This window comes from Leuciscus leuciscus (genome assembly GCF_965113295.1).
Source record: "Leuciscus leuciscus genome assembly, chromosome: 25".
Classification (NCBI taxonomy): domain Eukaryota; kingdom Metazoa; phylum Chordata; class Actinopteri; order Cypriniformes; family Leuciscidae; genus Leuciscus; species Leuciscus leuciscus.
This window is the reverse complement of record NC_138724.1, coordinates 16358494-16383766: the sequence shown is the minus strand read 5'-3', so window position 1 is coordinate 16383766 and position 25273 is coordinate 16358494. Positions and strand designations below refer to the sequence as shown.

General features: G+C 37.3%; 1 protein-coding gene and 1 long non-coding RNA gene across 4 annotated transcripts in view; one reads left to right on the top strand and one right to left on the bottom strand.

The window, feature by feature from the left end:
- Positions 1-23966, bottom strand: part of pot1 (protection of telomeres 1 homolog) — a 31914-nt gene extending 7948 nt beyond the window's left edge. Inside the window, exons 1-12 of one of the 3 annotated variants that reach the window (XM_082159289.1) lie at positions 23711-23844; positions 21843-21896; positions 17648-17907; positions 17209-17330; positions 15992-16070; positions 15461-15558; positions 10686-10793; positions 10511-10555; positions 9875-9980; positions 8679-8809; positions 7782-8075; positions 7535-7690 (exon numbers count right to left, since the gene is read on the bottom strand). In XM_082159289.1, coding sequence (XP_082015415.1) covers positions 7535-7690; positions 7782-8075; positions 8679-8809; positions 9875-9980; positions 10511-10555; positions 10686-10793; positions 15461-15558; positions 15992-16070; positions 17209-17328 — 1137 coding nt within the window. In that variant the 5' untranslated portion in view covers positions 17329-17330; positions 17648-17907; positions 21843-21896; positions 23711-23844. Of the gene's footprint in view, positions 1-7534; positions 7691-7781; positions 8076-8678; positions 8810-9874; positions 9981-10510; positions 10556-10685; positions 10794-15460; positions 15559-15991; positions 16071-17208; positions 17331-17647; positions 17908-21842; positions 22226-23710 lie in introns of those variants that run through there. The other 2 variants (XM_082159290.1, XM_082159288.1) reach the window with 2 other exon arrangements.
- On the top strand, positions 17903-21784 carry LOC309490275. Its single transcript, XR_014202650.1, has 3 exons — positions 17903-18154; positions 18568-19522; positions 19723-21784. It is a non-coding gene; the product is annotated as an uncharacterized lncRNA (long non-coding RNA).
- Positions 23967-25273: the final 1307 nt, after the last annotated feature.

Below are 25273 nucleotides of genomic sequence, written 5' to 3'. Positions count from 1 at the left end.
TTCTTTAATTAATTTTGTATGTACCTATTAAAATGGAACCTATTAAAAAAAATTCCTCATTGGAAGACAAAGGTGATTGTTTAAAAGAAAAATCAACATAAAAACTCAAACTTAACAAAAATAAAAACTTTTTGCTAAATAAATATTTAAAAGGTACACTGTGTAACTTTTTTTTTTTGTACAAAATTAACAACATTTAAACATTTAAATGAGTCAATACATCATCAATCCTTCTTCCAAAACTTGTTTTTGTCTTACCCTGATTCACTATGGTAAGCCTATAATAAGTGCTTAGACCATATATATATTTATATATTTTAGACCTGTTGGGATGTTTGAGGGAAATTGCAAACATACATCACTCACCCGTGCGTGTCTCATCATATCCATAAATGGCATAAAATTGCTCTGGGAATGGCATGAGGTTACTTGTTACAACGAGCGAGAAAGTTGGAGCAAATAAATCTCAAACCTCCAGGGAATAACAAATGAGAATCAACATTAACTTTTGGAGATGTTGAGAACTGAGGGATTTGAAATGTAAAAGCAGTGAGGGCGTTTTTATAACTCAACAGGTGAGTAAGGTATTTTATTGAACAGGTAAATTTCCATATGTAGCTCTCTAACACAGTTTATTGTAAGTATTATCTATTTTGTGAAGGGTCACTACATTATGGTTGTTGTTGTGCTAGAATTTATTTTCAAGTGTCTATTAATGGGTATAGTGACAGTGACGTCTTCAGCTAGTTAGCTTGAGATCCTTTACATCTAAACTGGTTATATCTCTTAAGCCTAGTAGTGAATGTTTTATGAGCAGTAGGATAACCATATTCATCCGTGTAGTCACGCAGAGCCGAAGCACAACCATAACAAAATGCATGTTCTTCTGCAAAATGCATGTAGTTTTGTTTTAGAGTGCCAAAAGTTACATAGTGTACGGTGTACCTTTAAACAGTTATTCTATTCATTCGTTATTGATGTCAATGGTGATTGGTCAGCACATCCGTTTCTCACAGACAAAGCTATTGTACGGCTTCAGAAGACTTGGAACATAGCACACAAAGTTGCATGAACCACTTTTTTTAGATGCATTTCTGTTACTTGCAAACCCCAGTCCCAACTCACTTATATTATATGAAAAAGGAGCTTCTAAGAGCATCTATAGCTTTGCAGAAAATGACATGAGAATGAGCACATGATGACAATTTAAATCCCATCCCATCAGGCTTGCAACATTTTCCTTGAGAAATGTCTGAACATAAAGCCAATGGTAGAGACAAATCTACATATACTTGGTATTCTCCTACTCGAGCTCACTGCACGGTTGGTTACGCACAGCAGGGGAAGGAGCCGGGCTGCTCGGCACAGGTGTGCACTAGCTGGCGTGAAGCTCTTCTGGCGGTGCTGGCAAAAGCAGCAGAAAAACGCCAACGTTCCTCAACTCTTACATCCTACATGGAAAATTCAATTACCCCCAGCTTTGTTGATGTGTGTGGCTGGATCGCACAAACCATGTCCGGACCCTCATCTATATGGAAAAAAAAACGAATGGGGACGGGGAAGCACGCTCCGTAAACAAGCAAAGATGCCTTTCCTGCAAACAAACCAATTTCCGTAACACGCGCTGGTGAAAATGAACAAATAGAGGCAAAGCGCACTCTTGAGAAAGTATTTTGTAAAGACATCAAACAATAATTCAAAACCCACGAGGTTACAGCCTAAGGTATATGTATAAATATAATAGATATTAAAGGCAATTCACTGAAAAACATATGGCGCTGACCAGACGGGTGAAAAATCCCATCTTCGTTAAAAATCCCCAGTTGCTTCGTTTAGCAACATAATGAAGTGTTTCATGACCAGAAGAACATACACTTGGATCATTCATCAATATGGATATGACGTAGCACACAATAAATAACAAAACGGCCAATGCAACACCCACAAACTTGAAGGAAATTCCAGGTTCAACATAAGTTAAGCTCTATGGACAACATGTACCACATAAAATCATTTGAAACTTCAGTATGATAGTTATGAATTTACAATAGAAGTCGACATGGTTCGAATATACTTGATTTTTCTTTTATTATATTTAAAATTATTTTATATGGTATAGCACAAGTTTTTGGGTATATATATATATATATATAAAATATGTATATATATATATATATATATATAAAATGTATATATATATAAAATATATATATGTAAATAAAAAAAAAATTATGATCATCAACAGAGAACATGAAGGGGAGCAAAAATCATTGTAATTCTCGAACTATTGCTTTAATGTGTGATTATGGTTCATTCATAATCCCTTGTACTTCCATAATGTGACACTACTTCAGATGCAGAGCAAGTTACTATATTTTGAAAACTATATAAAAAAAACAACAACTAATATTTAGAATAATAATATGGAATAATGTAAAAGGGGTGTCCACTTTAAGCTAAAATTTTCCTTCAAGACAACATACTGCATCATAAAAGCATTGTGTTTTTATTTTTCTAGTCCAGGCTAGAGCTGCCAAGCCTTGGAGAAAAAAAAAAAAAAAAAAAAAAAAAAAAACCTAGCTGTGCAGATTTCTGAAAGAGTCTGTAACTCTGCATCTATTCTCTCTGCTCTCGCTTCTCTTTTCAAAGACCCGCTGCCTTTTTTGTCAGCAAATACTGTGCTTAAGACAGACCCTCCATTGTCTGACAGCTGACAATTCCTGAAGTGCCCTACCACATGCTTGCACAAGTCATGTTTAATAAGAGTGCTTAGAATATTATTTTTTTATTTTTTTAAATCAGTGTAGAATAATTTTAAGATTACATTTTTATTTATTTATTATTTCTAGACGAGTGTGAGAATGCCTGCTGACAGTATGCTGTGCTTGAATCGTTAGACAGTTAAAAATAGGGATGCAATAATATTAAAATTCTGGCCCATTAACAATAAATATTGTAATGTTCTGACAGGTAATCAATAAACAGTCAAAATTTAAATAAATCTATTTTGTATAAATAAATGAAAAATAAAACACTAAACTAAAATTACTCATTTTAAATGCTATAAATGTATGCATACCATTATAATGTACAGTATGAAAGAACGAATATTAATTTTTAAATTAGCTAAATTAAGCAGTGTAAATTATTAGTGTTTTAAAGATTGACTCTAAATGAGGATTAGATGAAAGCAAATGTAATCTATCTGTAAAAAGAGAAATGAGGACGTACGCTTAAAAATCAAGGTTTCAAATGGTTTTTTGTTGTGTGTTTTTTCCAGCAATGCCATAGAACAACCATTTTTGGTTCCCCAACATAACCTTTCTATGATCAGTTCTTAAAATAATGTTAGCCTTACTAGAAAAAACATTTTAATAATCTAAACAAACCTTTTCCACTAGATATAAAAAACTTTTGGTGCAGTGGAAAGATTTCATGAATGTTAAACCATCAATGACAATGAAAAAAAAAAAATATATATATATATATATGTCCTATGATGCCAAACAAAGCCATAAAACGTCATTCACAACCTCACACACACACACAATCTCTCTCAATGGATAAGTGTCATATGCAGGCTGTCTGAAGCGATTACAGTCTGGGTGTTAAGTTAACCCAGGTGCTTGATTTCTCTCTCACTATGAATAATTGATAGTCACATGTGTATAGAGGCAGGATGTCACAGTATACTGCATCAGCCCTAGCCATGCTGCAGGTGCTCGTATTCATTTAAGATGTTTTAAGCAGATCGGACACCCTTTCCTTGAAATCCAAGTGGCCAGAGGAGTTGCATTTGAGATGCATATTACAACCTGGTGTAAACAGCAACGTGTCTTGCCTCACCAAAATGCTAAATCTTAATACCAGGCTATCATGGGAGCCTATGATAATCTGGTCCCATGGCTCAGGTCTCTCCTCCTATGTAATTCTGTGATTTATTCATTTTTATTTTAGAATTCATTACCATCTCTTAGAAATGTAATATCTCACCTCTCCTAAACAAGCCACACAATTTTAGGTATCATGCATGCCTGTATGCCCTGAATTGTAATACTTAGGATTAGGGGAGTTGAACAAATCTGAAGTAAAAGTAGTAGTAAAAGTGTTTCTTGCCCTTCATAGTGCACATGCAGGCGTCTGGCACTACTTTAATCTCTATTATTATTGTATGAGGCATCCATTCCCAGTTTATAAGAGAGATGACAAGGGCATTTGGCAACTGGCCTGGGACTCAGATGATGCAAATGGAACAAAAAGCATGCAACAGAGACAATTTCACAAGACAGACAGGGAAAACCATTAGGTGATAGATCTGGTGTGTCCTCAGAGATTCCTCAAGAAGATCCAGTGGAGAAAACCCCCCCACAATAGTAATTCTAACTCTGACTAAAATAGGCCTTTACATGCTTGATGCCACAAAGAATTTTTGAACAAAAAGTCAAAATAGTAATAATTCATTGCCATTAAAGTGGAACATTCCAGGTGATTTGTAATAAAACAGAATCATATACTGGATGTCTCCTTTAATGTGTGCCACACTAGACTTATATGATATGTGGAGGGTGAGTGATTTATGTTGTAAGTCGAAGTCAAGAAAGTGTGTGCGCGCAAACCCCCACAATGAAGGCCCCCATTCAATATGACAGCCGTATTGATTTGGCCTTCTCTCTCCTCTCTCATAAAGCTATCTCTCTCAGACCACTTAATCCTAATGGCTGGCTTTATTCGCCTTTTCTCCCTTCTCAACACTGAGCTCAAGCAATTTCACACAATATTAGAGACGATTTCGCCCAGGATATTGATAATGGTGGGGAAATATTCTGACTCAATGCAATCTTTAGTAGTTAGAATTGCATTTTGGATCATTGGGGATTAAGTTACCAAAAAAAAAAAAAAAAAAAACGTAATTTCCTTTAACATTTTCAGTGTATTTTACTGATACTTTGATTATTAAATACCCTAATGCATTGTTCATCAATTTCCGATTTGAAACAACCTGTTTGATGCTCTGCATGTTGGTCAGACATGTGCCCGTGGTTCTTAGCAAGAATAAAGCTGCTGTCACATTAACCATTGCTCAGCGAAATTTTGCAGGCGAAATCCAGTCAATTACAATAGGAATAAGCATAATTGGGATTTTAGTGTGAGGGCGAAAAAGTTCCCCATGCAGATTTCCTTCACGTTCAAGTTGATCATGTGAATTTGTGGCACTGACCAACAGAAAGCTGCTTGGTTTGAAAGTGACTTCTGTGTGAGCAGAGCTTCATACATCTCAACACTGACAATGGATCTGTTTTTGCAAGTGAAGTTTTGCTAATGACCACACTTTAAGGGTGTACTCACACTAGGCACGGTTGCCATGAACCGGGTCCGAGTACGATTGTCCCCCCTCCCCACTCCCCCTCTGGCCTGCACTCACATAGGGTTTCAGCATTCGTGCTGGAGCACGCTTACGTCATTATGGTGCGACGGTTTCGGGATAAACAGGAAGAGCGGCGCTCTCACTGAACACAATGGAGTCCATCGCTCTGTTTACTTTGTGGATAATTTTGAGTCGTTTGGTCCACGGTGGTCCACAGCCCTCTCACAGCCTGTTGTTAAACAGATCTATCGCCTTTGTGGCACGAAAATGTTCACGTAATCGTGCTGCTCGTATGAGGTTTGCAAGGTAGGCCTACCAGCTGAAGTGCAGCAAGGACTTTGCAGCTTTGATTACGGACTACAGTTCCCGTCGCAAAACCGTGACGTCACGCGTCCTGTTCCGTGCTCCAGCACGGTAAGCGCTCACACTGCATGCGAACCGCGCCCGAGTCCAACTGAACCGTGCTCTGGCCCACCTCTTCCAAGCGGGCCAGGGCCGGCTAATCGAGCCGCGCCCGGGCACGGTTCGGAGCACTCACACTAGTCAAACGAACCGCGCTTTGGTGGTCAAACGCACTCGGGCACGGTTCAAACTGGCTAGTGTGAGTACACCCTAAGTTGCAAAGTGGACCAGACATTAGGCTAAACATGAACCATCCCAAAAAGCAAAGCTCAAGCAAGACTGACCATAATGTAATATGAGCTGTTCCATGATGACATTCAAGTGGTCTTACAGGGACTGTACAAAACAACATAGGGTGTCCCTCTGTGGCCTTTTGCAAAGCCTACATTGATACAGGCTCAGACAGTGGACTACAACAGTTGAGGAAGTAATTAGATCAATTACATATGTATTCTAATTAAAAATACAATGAAGGAATTCAGCAGGTCATGGCTGAAGATAAGCTCTAACATCAAGAACATGAATAGTCACAAACTCGCTGTTTCTTCTTTTGAACACTCTGTTCACTCCACCCACCTTTGTTCATAACTCACACAGTGCATATCCAAAAGAACCACTATGCTGAGAGCCAAAAGAAAATGCTGTACTGCTTAAAACAAAAACCCAAATCACCATCCTCTTCGAAATATTGCAATAATGAACCAAAAAATGTACAATAACAAAAAGAAAAGTAACAATCTGGGGCTCCAAAAAGTAGCATTTTAAGCCCTGCTCCTGTTTAAATTTTTATAGAAAGGAAGACAAAAATGTAGCCAGTAGTTCTGGAGACTATGCGTTTCAGAAGCCGTTATAAGACAATCAATTGGAGAGGACATTTTGATGGGTTTTTACAATGGAAACAGGCAGGGCAGGATTGAGGTGAGAGCAGCAAACACAATCAGTAGACTGAAGCGGCATGAACGCCTCCCAAATAAAGCATGAGTAGATGTGCCCACAAGTGTCCTATCTGACACCTAATTCATCATTAAAAGTGCTAGAGTAGGTGCGTGGGTCTCCTGCGATGGATGGTTCAAACAGGCATTAATAGTAACAGTATCATAAGGGACGCTCTTGTGGAAGAGGTTGTAGGCTGATCAAATGAGATTACTGCTTCTGTAGTATAGGCTTTCCTGCAGGAAGTGCACCTAAGTTGTTCCCCATTGAAGCTTGACAACATTTGTCCTTATAAACATGTTTTCAAACCAACAGGCAACATAATCTTGCATATCTATAGAACAAGGGTGTCGAATCCTGCTCCTGTAAGACCTTTCTACAAAGGTTAGCTCCAACACACCTTCTCAGACAGTTTCTAGGGTTGCATCTGAAATCTCAAACTGTCGAGGTACATATTTTGAATAAGTACTAAGTACTAGTGAGCATTAAAAAGTATGGTTCTATATAGTATGACTGTGTGTAGTATGAATGTAATCCGGACGTACTACATTCGACATGTTGTCATGTGACCTACCAGCATCAGTTGCGTAGCTTCACTGTCATTCACAAATTCTCTCCCACGGCCTCATGGGACAGTAAAGTATCCATCAAATGCACTACCGGAAAAAGTAGGTCATCCGTGAAGTATGTGATTTCGGACGCAGCCTAGTACATTCTAGTAGACCTTTCTTAGCTGGTTCAGATGCGTTTAGTTAATGCTGGATTGCGACCCTCCACAAGCAGGATTGGACACTCCTGCTATCGAACCACAGCAAGATCAATGGCAAAACTCACCTTTAAGTCTTGAGCTGTCTCCATGTGATTGTCATAGACCAGAACATTGGCTGTCAGGTTCATCCTGTCTTTAGCAACAGTGGATTCTCCTTCTAATGCGTCGGATGCAACTGCAACGTTCAATAGGGGGTGTTCACACTTGGTCCCATCCCACACCTGATCAAATTGGGAAACTGTTAGTTGTACAAATTGTTTTCAAGATTCAGATTTTGAAGATTCAGATTCAAGGTAAAGTAGCAGAAAGCACCTTCAGTAGGATACAACGACTATCCATGACAGCCTTGGCCAGCAACTGGCAGGTAAGATCAAAGTACATCCCGGGATGTACCGAGGACAGCGAGACAGTGGGGTCATTAGATATCAGTGACTGGCTGGCAGCCCATTGGCGAAGCTCCTGCACTGTATTTTTATCAGATTCTCCAAAGTGAAATGATTTGCTGGAGGTACGAGGGGCTAATGGGCTGTCAATTATTCCATCGAATGTGACTGCAGACCAACCGTAAGTGTTCAAGAGTGTCATGGAGTCATGGAATATTTCTGCCTGGGAGGAAATGGGAAAAGATACACTTAGCCTTAAAGTTTGAATGACTTGAAATTCGAGATACTCCAGAAACTCATCTTGATACATGTCGCCAAGACATTTATTTGGGTTTTAGAACTACATTTGACCAACGTTTTTAAGATTTAGGGTGAATTTACACTGACATATCTTTAGTTGTTGGGATGTCGGCAAACTACTGTGCTATTGCACACTAGTAGCGGTTCCTACTCAACTGCAGTTCATGTAGGACACATTATTCAGCTCTAAACAAATGAGATGCTTCACATAAAACATGAGGCTTTCCAGAGACTCTTTCACAAATATCTTGGTGATGTATGTGTGATTTCAGGGAATATGTGGTACTGCTAGATTGCTTTAAGTCAGGGGTGTCAATTTCTGCAATTGGAGGGCTGCACTCCAGCAGAGTTTAGATGCAACTTGCTCCATCGCAACTGTCTGGAAGTTTCTAGTGGTCAGGTGTGTTGAATTACAGCAAAGATAGTCCTCCAAGACCAGAACTGTACAACTCTACTTAAAGCACAAGTGGGTTTAGGCCCACTTTCAATATTCTGAAGAATGAATAAACAGGTCAAACCTCCTCACCTTGAATCTGTGGAGTCGGATAATGTCCCCAACTCTGAAGATGACTGGGTGATCCTCCAGTTTTTTAGAGAAGATGTTGCAGCTCACTTTAACATCTGATTGATCTGTGATCTTTAGTGCAGAGCAGTAATCTAGTGACAAATAATGGGGTACTGACTAAAAACACTTTAGCTTGAGGTTTATGCTGTTGTGACTATGCCAAATGACCAAATGTAGTTCAGGCTTAAAGTACCGTTTGTACTGTTAAAGACACAAGTAGCCACACTTATGCATCAACATTTTATAAACACTTAAGAGTGTTTTGATTACATAAAATGAATGAAAACAGTTTACCACATTTTGCAATTTTCTTCAATTTGATGATGATTTTGCTTGCGTTTGCCCAAGCATTTCAAAACTGAGAAAATGCATTGATCCAGGATCAATTGGTCACCTTTTGGAGATGATGCACAATTCCCTCCACTGATTACACTGAATGGGTGCATACATTCTCTTCACTTATCAAAAAAATATTACTTCAACAAGCACTTTCACAAGTGTGAGGGAGGCATTTTATCACAGCGTACATGTTACAATCCAAGCCATGATTAATGAACTAAAATATATTGATTATGAAAATTGCATGAAGGTAGTATAGTAATGCACCATGAGAAATTGATTTGACAATAATTGGTAAGCATCAGCTTTTCTTGAGATGTAGTCTGCGACTATAAATGATCTTATTCAAACACTGCAGAGAGCAAACCTCATTGTTCACGATCAGCAGTACAAGCCAAGGTCGCAGTTTTGTTTGGGCTGTCTTTGAAACATTATTTGATCACTGGAGTGCAAAGAATAATGTACAAACTAAATATTAATTATTTTTTGGTAACACTTTATTTTACAGTGTCCTTGTTACACGTTACATGTAGTTAATGTAGTAATGACTATAAATTATACATAATTACATGCGACTAACCTTAAACCAAACACTAATCCTAACCCTATAGTAAGTACATGTAGTTAATTATTATCACTGTTACACAGACACCTTAAAGTCTAACCACGCTTTTTTTCTCTGTTTTGATGGATATTTCGTAAGTGGCCATAAAAGTCATTTAGAAAGCCATTTTTCCTTTGGACTCACTCTCCAGAGAGCTCAAATAACAATGGGAGACCCTATTACAGCCTTGCTGGGATGAAGGAAATTCACTGACCTGAACCTTTAGAGGGGAAAGGCGGTTTGAAGAAGGTCACCACGCCATAGACGTTCACCACTGTCTTGTGCTTCAAATTGTTTAGAGGAACATAAGTGTATTTGGCCTTCACAGAAAAAGGGAATATTGCCATTAAAGGAATGTTCTGGGTTCAATACATTCAATAAAATTAAGCTCTATATTCTCATTTATGGCCTAATGTTGATTACCACAAACAGAAAACTGAAATATTTTTACCATAACATAACATGGTTACAATAATGCACAATAATTATATCAGATATCAATTGTCAATGTCAAAAAATCCAATGGAGGTAAGAAAATGAACACTGAGCAAGTTTCCCTGAATTTCTTCATTTAGTCTAGACTGAAAGTGCCTGGAGGCATGTAGTGTTAAATCACTTGATCTGGCTCAAGCAAATGTAAAAGAGGTTGGCAAATTAAAAGGGACGCTGTACTCAAGTGAAGAAACAGCCAATCACACAATCATACAGAGACAAGCTGATAGAGACAGTAGACAAGCCAATTTAAATAAAGAATCTCCTTGATCTCTGGCGGATAAACTGCATATGGTATTAGGACAAATTGGAAAGGATTTTTCTCTTATATCTACATGAAAAGAAATGCATACTGCACCTCTGAACAGGAGGGACCTTGGGAGGGGGCAGCCGAGGGACATACCTATCAAACATCACAAAACAAGCAATTGAAAAAAATATTAGAAAAAGTTGTTATAGTAAGAAATATGGTTTTCATGATGTTTAAGAATAGGATGGTGGGGATTTTAAAAATGCAAGCACATAACACTCACGTAGACACAGGCATCAATGCCATCCATCTCTAGCTGACAAGGATGTAGTTTGTCTCTGAGGAAAGATGGAGACTTTCTGATAGTGAAGTCTGCCAATAGGACAACATCCTAAAATAAAAATTAAAAATAAATCACTGTTGTAATGCATTTCATGATGTACGGTTTTTCGAAACCCCAGAGACAGATAGGTTCAGGTGCGGGTCATTCGTACGAATTCATATGAATTAGCCACCTCGTAAAATACGTCTGAATAGCGGGTTGGATATTCATATGCAGCTTTTAAATATGCAGACTGCTATATCATTTTTAACTTCATCATATACTGTGTGTATAAATATAAATAAATATAATATATTATTAATAACCTGCTTCCTTTGGTAGTTGAAAACAAGAGTTTCAATGTCAAAGAATTCTTCAAACAAAGAAAAGAAAAGAAAAAAAGAAGCCTGTTGTATCATGTGACATAAAAAGCAAAGAATTTTTTTGTCCTATTTTGCCTAAAGATTTTTCTGCCTATTACATTTCCTTATTTGTTCCTTGTCCTGTATATGGGATTTTCTATGCCTGCTTTATCACTCACCAGGAAAAAATCATAAATTCGATGGCTTAGAAACAACATCTGCACAACAAGCCACATGATTTGAGGTATCATTCATGTGTATAGCTCAAACGGGTTTATTCAAGTCCCCAAAGCCAAGAATGAGCAATAATAGAGATTCTTGCTTTGGCAAACACCACTAACAATGACCTTGAGTGGAAAGGACTACCAAACAAATGGCGTCTCATCCCTTAATCTTTAGGATCAAATTCAAACTTGTGATTATTTTTAGACTTCAGCATCTGGATAAATTAAGCTGACTTACAGAACGTATCTAAGAGTTTAATCCTTGCTCACAGGTATTCATAGATTAGACCGATAATGTTTAGCTCTATCATTATATAGGAGCTGCCAAGTATCATGATAGCTCATCAATTCAAAGCTTTATCTTATGCCACTGTTTTAAGAATCGCTGTTACCCATGCCAAATGGCAGTTTTATAATCTGTCTTCCAAAAAGCTCCTGGCAACAACAAAGAAAAGTGGAGGTTGTTTGTCAAAAACTTGTTTTCTACACTGCACTTCATAAATGTTTTATTTTTATTTTTATTGCTGTCATACAATGAAACGCTAATGACGACTAACCATTGCATTTCACAATGTTCAACCTCCAACTTCGAGAATAGGAGGTTTCAGAGCCAAAGTTTAGACCCTTCCGGGAAATATAAGTGGTGACATGGCATGTTTTTTTCCAGTAAGTAACAGATAATTTTGAGAGTGACACAAAGGAGGATCCTTGGGGAGTAAACGGCAGAGTTTTGACTGAAGGCACGTCTCTCAAGGCCGATTTTCTCTCTCAAAGCCATTGTCTGTCAGTGGGGAGCTGATCTGAGCTGTGACCATTGTGTTGCTGGAGGAGAAAGGCAGAAAAATACTGGCTATGCAACTGCAGTGCTTTGCACCCTCTCAAACCATCTTCACACAAATTAGGTTACATCAGATGACCTGTTTTCAAAGTAAGTGAACTCAGGCAGAAATATTTGCCACATAGATAGCATTCATAGATAGCTTTGATAGCATTCAAACGAATCTTCTTCTAGAAACATATATTGACATTCTCAACATAGCAACATTATGAGAACATTTAATATTTTTACCATAAATTACGTTTTAAACTGGTTATTCATTTAGAAGATGCTTCTAGTAATTTGTTCAAGTGCACAATTGTTGTTCTTGAATTGGACCTTCTGGGACACAAACCACTTACATTTTATCTTAACCAGGCGCAACATGATAAGATTTCAAGATTATGGACCAACAACGCTTTACTGTGGGTAGGGCTACTCAACGTGATGTGACAAAAATAGAAACCAAACAACTGACAAAATGTCTTGTCATGCATCAATTGTCACAGTTCCCACACTTGTTAGGACAAAATCTCCAATTAAAACAGACGAGATGTGATTTGCCACACCAGACTTGGACAAAACAGTTAAAGTGCAGATCTTTAATCACTAGGGGTGCAACTATCAATTATTTTGATTATTGATAAATCTGTTGATTATTTCTAGGATTAAACAATTAATCGGATTGAAAAAAGGACAAAATAAAAGTTTTTTTTTTTTTTTTTTTACCAATTGTCCATCGTGAATAAAACAGTCGCAAATGCCATTTGTGACAGTCAGTTAATATGTAGTTAACTAAAAGTTGTATTCATGGTTATTTTGATTATGATGATATTAATGCACTTTTTATTTGGCTATTGAGTTGTATTACAGTAATTTAGCAATCTTTGTCTTGAGAGCATTAGGACAGTGTTTTTTTTTTATATATAATGCCAAATCAAAACTCTTTTTGAGTAGGAGTCTTTTTGAAGCATTTGTCATGCATTAAAATGCTCAAAATATATATACAGTATCTCACAAAAGTAAATATATACTGAAAATAACTCATCATACAGCCATTATTGTCAAAATAGCTGGCAACAACAGTGAGTACATCCTAAGTGAACATGTCAAAACTGTGTCCATAGAGTCAATATTTTGTGTGAGCACCATTGTTATCTAGCACTGCCTTAATCCTCCTGGCCATGGAGTTCACCAGAGCTGCACAGGTTGTTGCTGGGATCCTCTTCCACTCCATAATGACACTCCATAATGACATCACAGAGCTGCTGGATGTTAGACACATGGCGCTTTTCCACCTTCCGCTTGAGGACGCCCCACAGGTGCTCAGTAGGGTTCAGGTCTGGAGACATACTTGACCACTCCATCACCTTCACCTTCAGCTTCCTCAGCAAGGCAGTTGTCATGTTGGCCATGTTGGGGTCGTTATCATGTTGTTCGGCCCAGTTTCTGAAGGGAGGGCATCATGTTCTGCTTCAGAATGTCGCAGTACATGTTGGAATCCATGTTTCCCTCAATGAAGCGCAGCTCCCAGTACTAGCAGCTCTCTATGGTGTGGTGATGCTACCACCATCATGCTCGACTGTAGGCAAGACACAATTTTCTTGGTACTCCTCACCAGGGCGTCGCCACCCATGCTAGACACCATCTGAGCCAAACAAGTTTCTCTTAAGCTGCGTTTCCACCGCAGGAACTTTCCCCAGGAACTAGGAACTCTGGGGTGGTACTCGGAGTGTTTACACCGCAGGAAGCAGGGTCTAAATGAAGTTCCGGGTAAATATTTCCCCCTCCAAAAGTCCCTGCTCGCGAGGTAGTACTTGTTCAAAGTTCAGGAGCTTTCAGGGGTGGGACTTGGGCGCTGAACATGCTGATTTGTTGAGTTCATCCCGCATTTTGATTGGTTGACTCCACGCAGCATTTTATTCAACCACCATCTGTTGCGGTGCGTGCAGTAACAGTCGTCTGCTATTCAAATCAACAATGGAGTTTAAAAAAATACGACCGATGGACCGGTCGACGAGGTTCAGGCTTTATTAAGCTTAAATTCAGAGGGTGAAATCCAGTGAGAACTGTAAAGTCGCATGCAGTCCTACGTCACCGGACTAATTGCCTAATCTTCACAGTACTTTAGACCGCGGTGGAAACGCGGCTAGCAACAGGTCTGGGGGAAAAAACGTTTCTGGTAAAAAAGTTCCTGGGACAAATTCTTCCGGGTAATTTCGGTGGAAACGTGGCTTTAGTCTCATCAGACCACAGGACATGGTTCCAGTAATTAATGTTCTTGGACAGGCTGCTTTCAGCAAACTGTTTGTGGGCTTTCTTGTGAGCCAGCTTCAGAAGAGGCTTCCTTCTGGGAAGACGGACATGCAAACCGACTTGTTGCAGTGTGCGGCGTATGATCTGAGCACTGACACTGACCTCCCGCTTCTGCAACCTCTAAAGCAATGCTGGCACTGGCAGCACTCATGCGTCTGTTTTTTGAAGCCAGTTCTGCACCCGACGCACAGCATGAGAACTCAACTTCTTTGAAAACTTTGTCTTGGAAAACCTCTGTATGACCCTTGCCTGTACTGTACCAATTTTCTTATAGCCTAGGTCTAGGTCTTTGTGGAGAGCAACAATTCTAATAATCAAATCCTTACAGAGTTCTTTGCCATGAGGTGCCATGTTGAAGTTGTCAGTATGAGAGAATTGCACTCAAAGCACAAATTTGATCTGCTCTAATACAAGATACAAAAATTTGTATGGTCCTGTCAAGCAGACAAAAACATGAACATGATGAACATGATGAGACCCGTGGCTTTGCATGGTTAAACGACGTACAGCTACTATCATTTAGGGTGTACTCACTTTTGTGGCCAGCTATTTTGACAATAATGGCTGTATGTTGAGTTATTTTCAGAGGACAGTAAATATATAGGCTACTGCTATACAATATTATTGTCCCTTGAATAGATATACTAAAATGTTTGCTAAAATGTGAGGAGTGTACTCACTTTTGTGAGATACTGATAAATGCTGACATGAATAAAAAGCATGAAACCATGCCTTGCTAACCTAAATATTTACTGAATTTTGCTTTTTGCATTAACATTCTGAATCTTTGGGGTATAATGACTGTTTGGTCAAAATGCTGGGAAAACCCCCCACAAGTGAGCCTTTATAGAGCAAATACACAAACACTGAGATGAAAACCATCAAGATCTACTTTAGCTATATGACCCTGTCCTCCTCCTCCTCCCTTTTTATATCTTGGCAGCCTGAAAAATATGTACATTTCCACATATTTTCCAAATACTCCTATGAATATTTTAAAGTTTTATAGAAGCCTACCCCTTGTCTGACAGACTGGGAGAAGTCCTTGGCCAATGTGCCAAAGAAAATGACGTTGATTGATGTATGTTCAGTGGTACTCTGAGGGAGGTCCTCCTCTGAGAAAGAGAGAGAAAACAGCAAGGACAGAATGAGACTGGCTACGCTTTCATTTCAAGACTCAAAATCTGCAGGGCTGAGAGCTAAAAAATTATAGACATGAGTAAGACTGAAGCATGCTTTGAAGAAGCCACTCCAGGCAATCAAATTGGCCTCATATTGTGCCTCTTTTCTCTAGATACATCACAGCATAAAACCCAGTGGTAGTATATTAGTTAACATTTTAATGGAGCAAAGCCATGCAGTCTGGACGGCAGATTTTTCTATACAAATCTTTTAAAACCCAAAGCGCCAGAGCAGCTTTAAACAGGATGCGAGGTGTGAATGCCAGACAGATTGAGTGTCGCTGCTGACAAAACAGATCAGCTTGATATATCTCAAGCTTGTTCATGATCTTTGTCTTTGAATTGAAATTCAAATGGGGAAACTCACCTCTGATCTCAGCTCTAAGCATTTCGATGCCATCTTTCTGTGCGCAGGATATCACAGGACCTTTGTGAACCACTCTAGCCTATCCAGAGGAAATAACTCCTATAAGCACTTGAAGAACTGAATAGCAAGAGTTATGAAGTATTAAGCCACTTCCTCACCATATAACCTTAAATCAAATGCACAAAGAAAACTCTAAATGACATTTCAATTAAAGATCTGTGAGGCTTGATAAGTTTTGTCAAATGTATGATGTACTAGTAGGTCATGCAAAAGCAGTTGCACACTTAAAGTGAACATTGGCAGACCATCAATACAGACCAGACAATAAATAGAGGCATCCAATAATTGGTTTAACCAACATTTCTTACTGATATTAACAGCAGTTTTTATTCACACCATTTGGTGGGGCTCTAAGGAACATCACCCAGCAACGGTATTTACAGGAAATGCATCATATATATTTATTAATAATATTCATAAATTCTCAAAAATATGTACAGCAGCCTAACAATTAGAAAGTGGCCAAAACAATTGAACATTTGATATTTTTAATATTTGTCTATATGAATTTTAATATATATGTTATACTTTTGTGACCATTCAGATCTCAAAACAATATGGTAAATCATTATTATTATTATATTTTAAATAATAATAATTAATAATAATAATAATAAAAATCCATTCGTTTATAAAGTTAATAATAAATTATAATAAAAATATATAATTAAATAATAATAATGCATTTTTAACAATTTTAACAAATTATTTCCTTATAACTCATAATATAACTGCATATAATATTGGTATTGTTAAATGCCTCATAACAGATTGTAATTGTTATTAATAAAATTATATATATTAAAAAATAATAATAATACATGTTTTTTATAGCTGTAATCTAATGATCATTTGTAGTCATTATTGTGTCAAAAAAAGGAAACACCATCATTAAAATTTCCTCGTCATTCATATAAGAAGTTATTTAACTGCATATAATAATAATCTGCATTGTCATCAGTCATAAAGCAACATGGATTAAAAGTACAAATGATGTCTTGCTCTAATCAAAATGAATGCACATATGCACTTTTTTTTTTTAAACCAGTAGGTGCAGAAAGTCAGTAAATACTAAGTTTTGTTGTAATTCAGTGTATAAAGTTTAAAGAATGTCTGCGGTTGTTAAAACAGAAACCACTGAAAGAGCGGCATCAAACCTTAACACATCTGTGCGAGGGGTCAGAGGTCACGGTGAAGCCTGTTATAGATGTGCGCTGGAGATGAGCAGGGACCTTGGCGTCTAGGTCAGATGAATCATTGACTTTTTGTACTGGCATGTCTGTAACAATAAGAAAAATAACTGTATGTTTCCAAGCAAAAGAAAAAATGTGTCATGAGAACTAAAGCAACATACACATGGCAAAGTCACATGGCAAACCTCTCAGAAACAATTAAGCCCATGTGGCATCGAGCCACAAAAATAGACGTTTGAATAATTGAGAATGAAGAATTGCATGTACATGCGTGTGTCCTTGTGTTTGAACTGATAAACATCTACCTAAAAGCATCTTGAGAAAATGATGTGGATCACAAATTATACTAATTAATTCTGAAAAGACTACCGGTGCAGTTCGCCTTCAATCAGTGGAAGCAAACCTGAAATGAAAAACCTCTCGAGCGGCTCCACTGAAACACGAGCATGCACAACAGCCTATCCAGAGGAAACAAAGTTTCATTCTATGGACTGGATGAGCTTCTTGAAGACCTGAACATCTGGGAGAGCGTTCCATCGAGGGTCTTGATCTTTTATAGACCTTCTGGCCTTTACCATCCTTGAGCACTGTAGAGTCTCGAATCTCGACCCCTCGTAAACAACATCTGCTGGATGCACGTGCAAAAGCGCTCCGATTTAATCTCTGATGAATCAAATCATAAAACAGGACTGGAGGTGTAAAAATTCATTGATATAATAAAAAAAGTTAAATGCATTGATCACAGAATTTAATGATTGATTATCATGCAATCTTAGATTCTATGAATGAATCAGCTTGATTTAAAGATGGTCTTTATGCCCTATACATAACAGATGTGGTTCAGGAATTTTTATTTTTATATGATACAAATCTATAATGCATATTTAACAGTTTACTTAATGTCTATTTAGTTTGAGTTAGTTGTGTCTTGTTCTGTTAGTTTGCCAACATTAAATCAGAATCAGAAAGAGCTTTATTGCCAAGTGTGCTTGCACCCACAAGGAATTTTTCTTGGTACTAATTTGTATTATATCAATAATATAATGCAATAATCATTTATATATATTTTTTTTTTTTTGTTAATATAAAGCCTGATTATTTTGCCAATGTCTCACTATAGTGCACAACTACCCTTGAGGAAAAAGAAGTACATTTTTGCCTACAAACTACAGAGACCGTAATGAGACACTGTGATGGAAAAAAATATGAGATGGAACAAAAAAAAAAGTTTCAATAATTTTGCGTTCTATCGCTAATATTTTGTGTTCCTCTGAGAAACTTTCCGTTCGCTTGCAAAACATTTGAGTTCTTTGCGAGCAAAAGCAAAGATATTGCGTTTTGAAATATATCTTTTTTTTCTCTCATCTCATATATTTTTCACCACCATGTCCCTTTAGCGGCTTCGTAAAACATACTTTAAACATATTTTAAAGGAATATACTTTAGTGCAAACTGAATGTTATGTTTTCAGATACTTCATTTCATGTTAAATTGCATCTAAATGATAATTATAGTTTAATCAGAGTTCATTCATAATCATTATAGTTTAAATGTAAGCTCATAAAGATGTACTTAAGTCGGTCATACGTAATTTCATAATTCGATCGTCTTTGAAATATGATTCAAGTTTACTGTCAAATGTAACGAGAAGCATTTATGGTAAACTAAAATATACTTTTAAAATATACTATCATGACATTACTATTGAAACGTATAGGTCAAGATTTTAAATATATTACACATTTGTAATGAAGTATAGTTGCAATTTTAGTTCATTTGAAAAATATTCACTTTAAATGCAATATTGAAAATATAGTTAAAATTATAATCAAGTACTTTACATGTGCTTTAGTATGTTAGTCAATACATCAAAATGTACTTCTTTAAAACATAAAAAAAATTAGAGATGCACCGAAATATCACCGAAAATGTTCGGTTTCGAGTCGAAATCAGTGACCGAAACAGACGTTTAATAATTAGTGCTTCTCGGATAGCATGTTTTGACTCGGTGTCAATTTCGTGCCCACAACGTGGATAAGCTACAACAGTTAAACATGTCAGTTTTGTGGACACTAGCTCTGGACTGACAATATTAGTTTCTTGATTTTAATCGATAATGACATGTTTTCTTAAGTCTAAAATCTTTTAGTTTGTTCTGTTTTCCGTTGATGCGTTAAAACTTCACTAAACATTTGTAGCTCGCCTGCCATCCAATAATTGCAAAAAGCTTTGTGCTTTGTTACTTTTAATATGAAGCAAAGCCTAAACTGGGGTGGTGGTGGCGCAATGGATAAGACACATGCCTTTGGTGTGAGAGACCCGGGTTCGAATCCACTGTGAGACACCAATGTGTCCCTGAGCAAGACACTTAACCCCTAGTTGCTCCAGAGGCGTGCGACCGCTGACATATATAGCAATTGTAAGTTGCTTTGGATAAAAGCGTCAGCTAAATGAATAAATGTAAACTTTAAAATTCAGTTGATTTTATTATTTAGTATTCAAACAATAAATGTTGTTTAGGCGCTATTAAATATGGCTTGCCAGATCTCTGTAGCCGCCTCATTTCAAGCGAAATGGCAGCACAGACCAAGCGCACATTAACCGACATTAGTGATCAAATGTAGCACTCTTATGGAAATATGATAATATTTTGAGTGTTTATTATTAAACAAGTTTGATTAATTAATTGATTATAATTTATCATTTATTTTCAGTTTCGGTTTTCAGCCTAGTGCAGGGTTTCTCAAACTCGGTCCTGGAGGGCCACTGTCCTGCACAGTTTAGCTCCAACCCTGATCAAACACACCTGAGCAAGCTAATCAATGTCTTCAGGATCACTAGAAACTCACAGCTAGGTGTGTTTGATCAGGGTTGGAGCTAAACCGTGCAGGACAGTGGCCCTCCAGGGCCGAGTTTGAGAAACCCTGAATTTTAAGTTTCGGCTCAGAATGTTCATTTTAGTGCATCCCTAAAAAAAAAACTATTATTTGAAATATACTTTAAAGAAAAACTTTTAATTTGACATTATTACAAAGTGCACTTTTTAAGTGTGTGCGTTTTCGGTAATTATGAATCAATCAAAACTGATCGGATTTTGGCCCAATTTCTGATTTCACAATGCATTGAATAGTACGATTGCAACCAAAAATCACATGTCAGAACAAATATTTACACCTCTAAACAGACCATAAAGAGCAACAGAGCAAGCTGGCAGTGGAACCAATGGACTTCAAACCTGCCGGCTAAGCCTCAACTCTCTTGGCAACACTGAGTAATTCGGGACTCGATATGGATGAATCTGTTGAAAACACCACCTGACTGGTGGCCCCCTGTTAATTTGAGTTAGAGGCCCCTCGGTAAAAGTGTGCTAAACTGAGTGGGCTTATGGGCAAGACAGTCTCTATCTTCGCTGACCTTGAAGAGTGTTTTTAAATACACCCAAAATAAAGCTTCCGGGTGATAGAAAGTCCACCTCTGACAGGACATCTCTTCGGATCGAAAAGCCGATAAATCCAACAATTTACACTTCACTGAAAGCACACTGAATGATTCTTAGAGTTGTTTAAAAGGGTTGGAATTAATCATGTCTCCTCACCTCAATCCAGAACTGAAGAACCATGACAATAAACAGTGACAGAACTAATGTTTGCATTCACAGTTTCAAATATGTCCCTGAAAAAAACCTTATTTAGATGTCTTGGCACTGCATATATTACACTGCACATTTTGATCCAGTTGTGCTATTCGCCCCAAGACTGCGTACAGAAGACATCATTACACAGGGCATCAGGATGAACCGTAGTGATGTTGTTTATGTAGCGCTTATGAATATTCCTACGCATTTCTCCCAGGCACTCCAAAAAGGAAATTGAAACCTCCGAAGTGGAACGGAAAGGAACTAAGCCTGCACAAAGTGAATTAGGCTTTACTGTTAAAAGCACAGAATTCAGGAAAAGACAGAAAAATCAATACATTGTGTGTCTAATTAATTCCTGAAGGGATTTCTCAACTCCAAACAAGAATTAATTAACCTAGACCGGATATTGTTTTTCCTCCCTTTTCCAAAATCATAACCTAAAAACACTATGATTCAAAGTAAATACACCATTTGACACCACAAACATCACAGCAAGCAACACACAAACAGTTGCATCTTGAACAATCTGAACATGCTTGATGGACAACAGTAGAAAAGTAGAATTTTTTATTTATTTTTTGCTGGAAGAATTTAAAAAGGTTTTTAAAATTCATTGAAACTACTCTAGTTCTAGTGATTTCTGTTAAGTCTGGCCAAGAACCACCAACTTAGGGTGTTCGCACTTGTAGTTCAGTTCTCTTGGTTCGGACCAAAAAAGAGAATTATACATTTAGTCCTGGTTCGCTTAGCATTCACAGTGTCATTTTTAACACCAGACCTTAAGATACAAAACATAACGAATGAGGATAAGGTCACAACCTGACTGGACAGATTTTATGACGTATATTTGAGATGGAACTTACCTAACATCTAAACAATGCTGTGTGCTGGGCTAAATGTGCATTTGTACCCCCCCGTCACCCCGCAAAGAAACAAGTTGTCAAAAAAGATTTGAGCTTACCAGAGCCACTGCTGTTGCACAAGTGTGTGAGAGTTGAGGCGCTGTTTTGAAAACCTGTGTGAACACAGAAGAAAAATATTCCTGGGTGTTGAGTGCTATCACTGGTGTCTGAGAACAGACACGTTCTTAAATGTTCTTTACATATCATTTCTAGAAATGCTCAGCAGGAGTAGCATTCAGTTTATTATAAAACATTTAATGCATGTCTGTCTATTATTTAATAAAATTACCAATATTTATCTAAATTTACTGTTTTATGTTGTGGTTAAAGCCAAATGGGAAAACCTACGAGATACATACACGAGAAAAAATGTATTCTCGGTCAGCGCCACCAATCGTGAAGGCGTGAATTAGCTAAAGGCAATCAATCGCTTTGCGTTCAGTGTGAAAAGGGTCTTAAGTTAAAGGTATAGCGGAGGATGTTTTACTTCCTGGTGGGTAACCTATACTATTGGTCCTCCTAATTGTCAATCATTCTGGTGAATCAATCAAACTTTTCAAAAAGTGGAGAGGGCGGGTCTTATCTAAAATTTGGAAAGATCCTCCGCTATACCTTTAAGCTGAGCCATGTGACCAACATGCAAAGCAACAAACTGTAGTTCATTTTAGAGGTTGACCGATTGATCGGCACCGATAACGGATTGCTGGAAAACTCGATTATCGCCAAAAATCCATACCGATTGTTTTAACGGGTTGCGTCCGTTGCTGGACCCCTGAGAGGGGGGTCATTATACAGTTCGAGAGCGGAATCTGGCGAAATAAAAGCTATCACTGATGCCTCGTGGAGTTTGTTTTGACACATGTGCTGCACATACCGGGACACTTCAGATACGGATTTAATGCAGACAATTAAACAGTATACAGTACACTACCATACATGTTTTCATATCATTATAAAGTAATACATTTGTCGACTAGATGCTGCATTAGTGGAGAACAGCAGTATGTTTGCCGTTGAGGCTAAGAAGATTCTAACTTTAGTAGTACCTCAACAATTTTTTCATTTGTCTCATAATGATGTCTTCATATGTCATAATTTCAACTTTTTTATGTCATAGTTTTGACTTTTTATGTCATAAATAAGATTTACTAAAGCATATTTTTTCTTATGTTTTTGAAATGGGCTACCATTATAATTCAGTCTTATACAAAAAGGACTTTTAACCAAAAATAAATGGCTGTAGACTTGTAAGCATATGGTGCGTATGTAAAAATGGCCAATTTACAGAAATGGGCACTAGTACATAACTATAATATGTTAGACTGGACAAGCAAACCCTTTCACACATGCATGGCCCTGTGCTGTGTTTAAATGGATATATTAGAGTGTAAAAATAGCAGAGCGCTTCAGGAACATGGTAATGTGACCCTATGAGTTCCTGTTAACAAAACGCTTCAGTAATAATGCCAACATCTCAACAGCTAATGTTAGAGGAAACAGCGCCTCGGGCACACAGACACAGACACACGCTAAACGATAATGACAATGGGGGAGAAAGAGATATGGTCCACTTTATTTTTTCGGAATCTGGCGAGGTAAATGTTGTTTAGCTGCAATAACTGCTGGCCTTTATGTAATTGAGTTTCTACATTGACGTTTATGCATAAGAGCGGCTGCCATTCCTGTCAATGGTAACGTTAGCGATATTACACGAGCCATCAACATGAAACAATATCGCTCGCGTTTAGCTTTAACATTAATCACTTCAATATGTCTCTGATTAAAAATCTGAAATCTTTATATTAGGACTTTCTGGACTGCAAGAGTATTTAATGCATCAAACAGACGTTATTGCAGTATGCATTCCTTAATGCCAAGCAGCATAAGTGTAAAACACTTGCACTTCTGAGGTAAACAACAAAGTTACCTTCTGCTCTAGCTAACTGCTGCTTAAGTTACTCAATGCAAGCTGTCTGGCATATTCATTCCGCATATATATTTTCTTTCTGACAGCTGAAAACTACTGCATACAGCTGAAATGTCAAACTCACTGTGTTCTCATGTAACGGTACCGCACGTGGTTTCAGCTTCCTCCTCCTCCTGAAGGTTTGAATGGACGGCGGGCGGCGATATTTTTTTTCCCAGGATGGTAGGGGAAGACTCGTGAATATTCATTAGGGAAGTCATCCCTGATTGGTCTGATGACCTACCCCTAACCCCACCCCTAAACCTACCCCTAACCCCACCCCTAAACCTACCCGTCACTGGGGGTCTTATGACCCCCCTAACCCCGCCCCTAAACCTACTCGTCACTGGGGTTAAGACCAATCAGGGATGACTTCCCTAATGAATATTCATGAGTCTTCCCCTAGCATCCTGGGAAAAAAAATATCGCCGGCGGGCGCTTAATATACCGGATATTACGTCACTAAACCGTGCATTAAAAACCCGCGGAAATCATATTGCTTGGGAGCATAGACTGTAAAAAAGGGAGCAATAAATGATTTATAGCCTACGTGAATATTTGCTTTAATACTATGGTATTTATTGACACTGAATACCTTTGCTAACTTATGAAATACGAAAGCAAAACATTATTCCACAACATGGGTTATATTTGAAATGTATGTTGTTTTTGTGTAGGCTAATATAAACTGTGATGAACCAATTATGAAATCGTAAATAATGGAAAAGTTAACATAAAAAGCAAACACTGGATTTGGACAACAGATATGGTGAATGATGAATTTATGAATAATTAATTAGGAACATAATGTGATCAGGTTAAGAAATTAACCAGGGCTTGGTAGCAAAAAAATGTCAGTAAAGATGACAGTAATATATAGCTTTTTTAATATAAGCAAATGTCCCATGAGGAATTATTTTTTGTGTTTTGGATAGCCTATATTTCACTGTAAAAAGGTTTCTGCCTTAATTTTTTTTAAATACAATCAACATGGATGTCATTTCAACTTTAATTACATTAGACTGACTTTAATATATATATATATATATATATATATATATATATATATATATATATATATATATATATATATATATTGTATAACTTATTAAAAAAAGTCGAAAATTGCTTAACTTATTTTGATGAGTCATAGCAATGTAAAAACATATGTTGTCATATCTTATTGACCATGTAATTTTTACAGTGTTATTAATATTGTATGTGTATCTGAATATATCTATTTCTACTGTCTTTTGCTTACATAGCCATACCGTATGTAAAGTGTTGTTGTTTTTTAGCTGCAAAGTACTAGTCATTCCAGGCCGCAAAAAAAACCTACATTTAAGATTACACTAAAAACTTAATTGTGATTTAATACATATTTAATTTATTCAAAATGTTTTTATACCATCATTCATGACAAAGCGTTATATCATCATTATTAAGCACACAGCAGTTGACACAACACTTCATGTTTTATTTCAATTAAACAACATACAAATATTTATAATTAAATTCATGTTG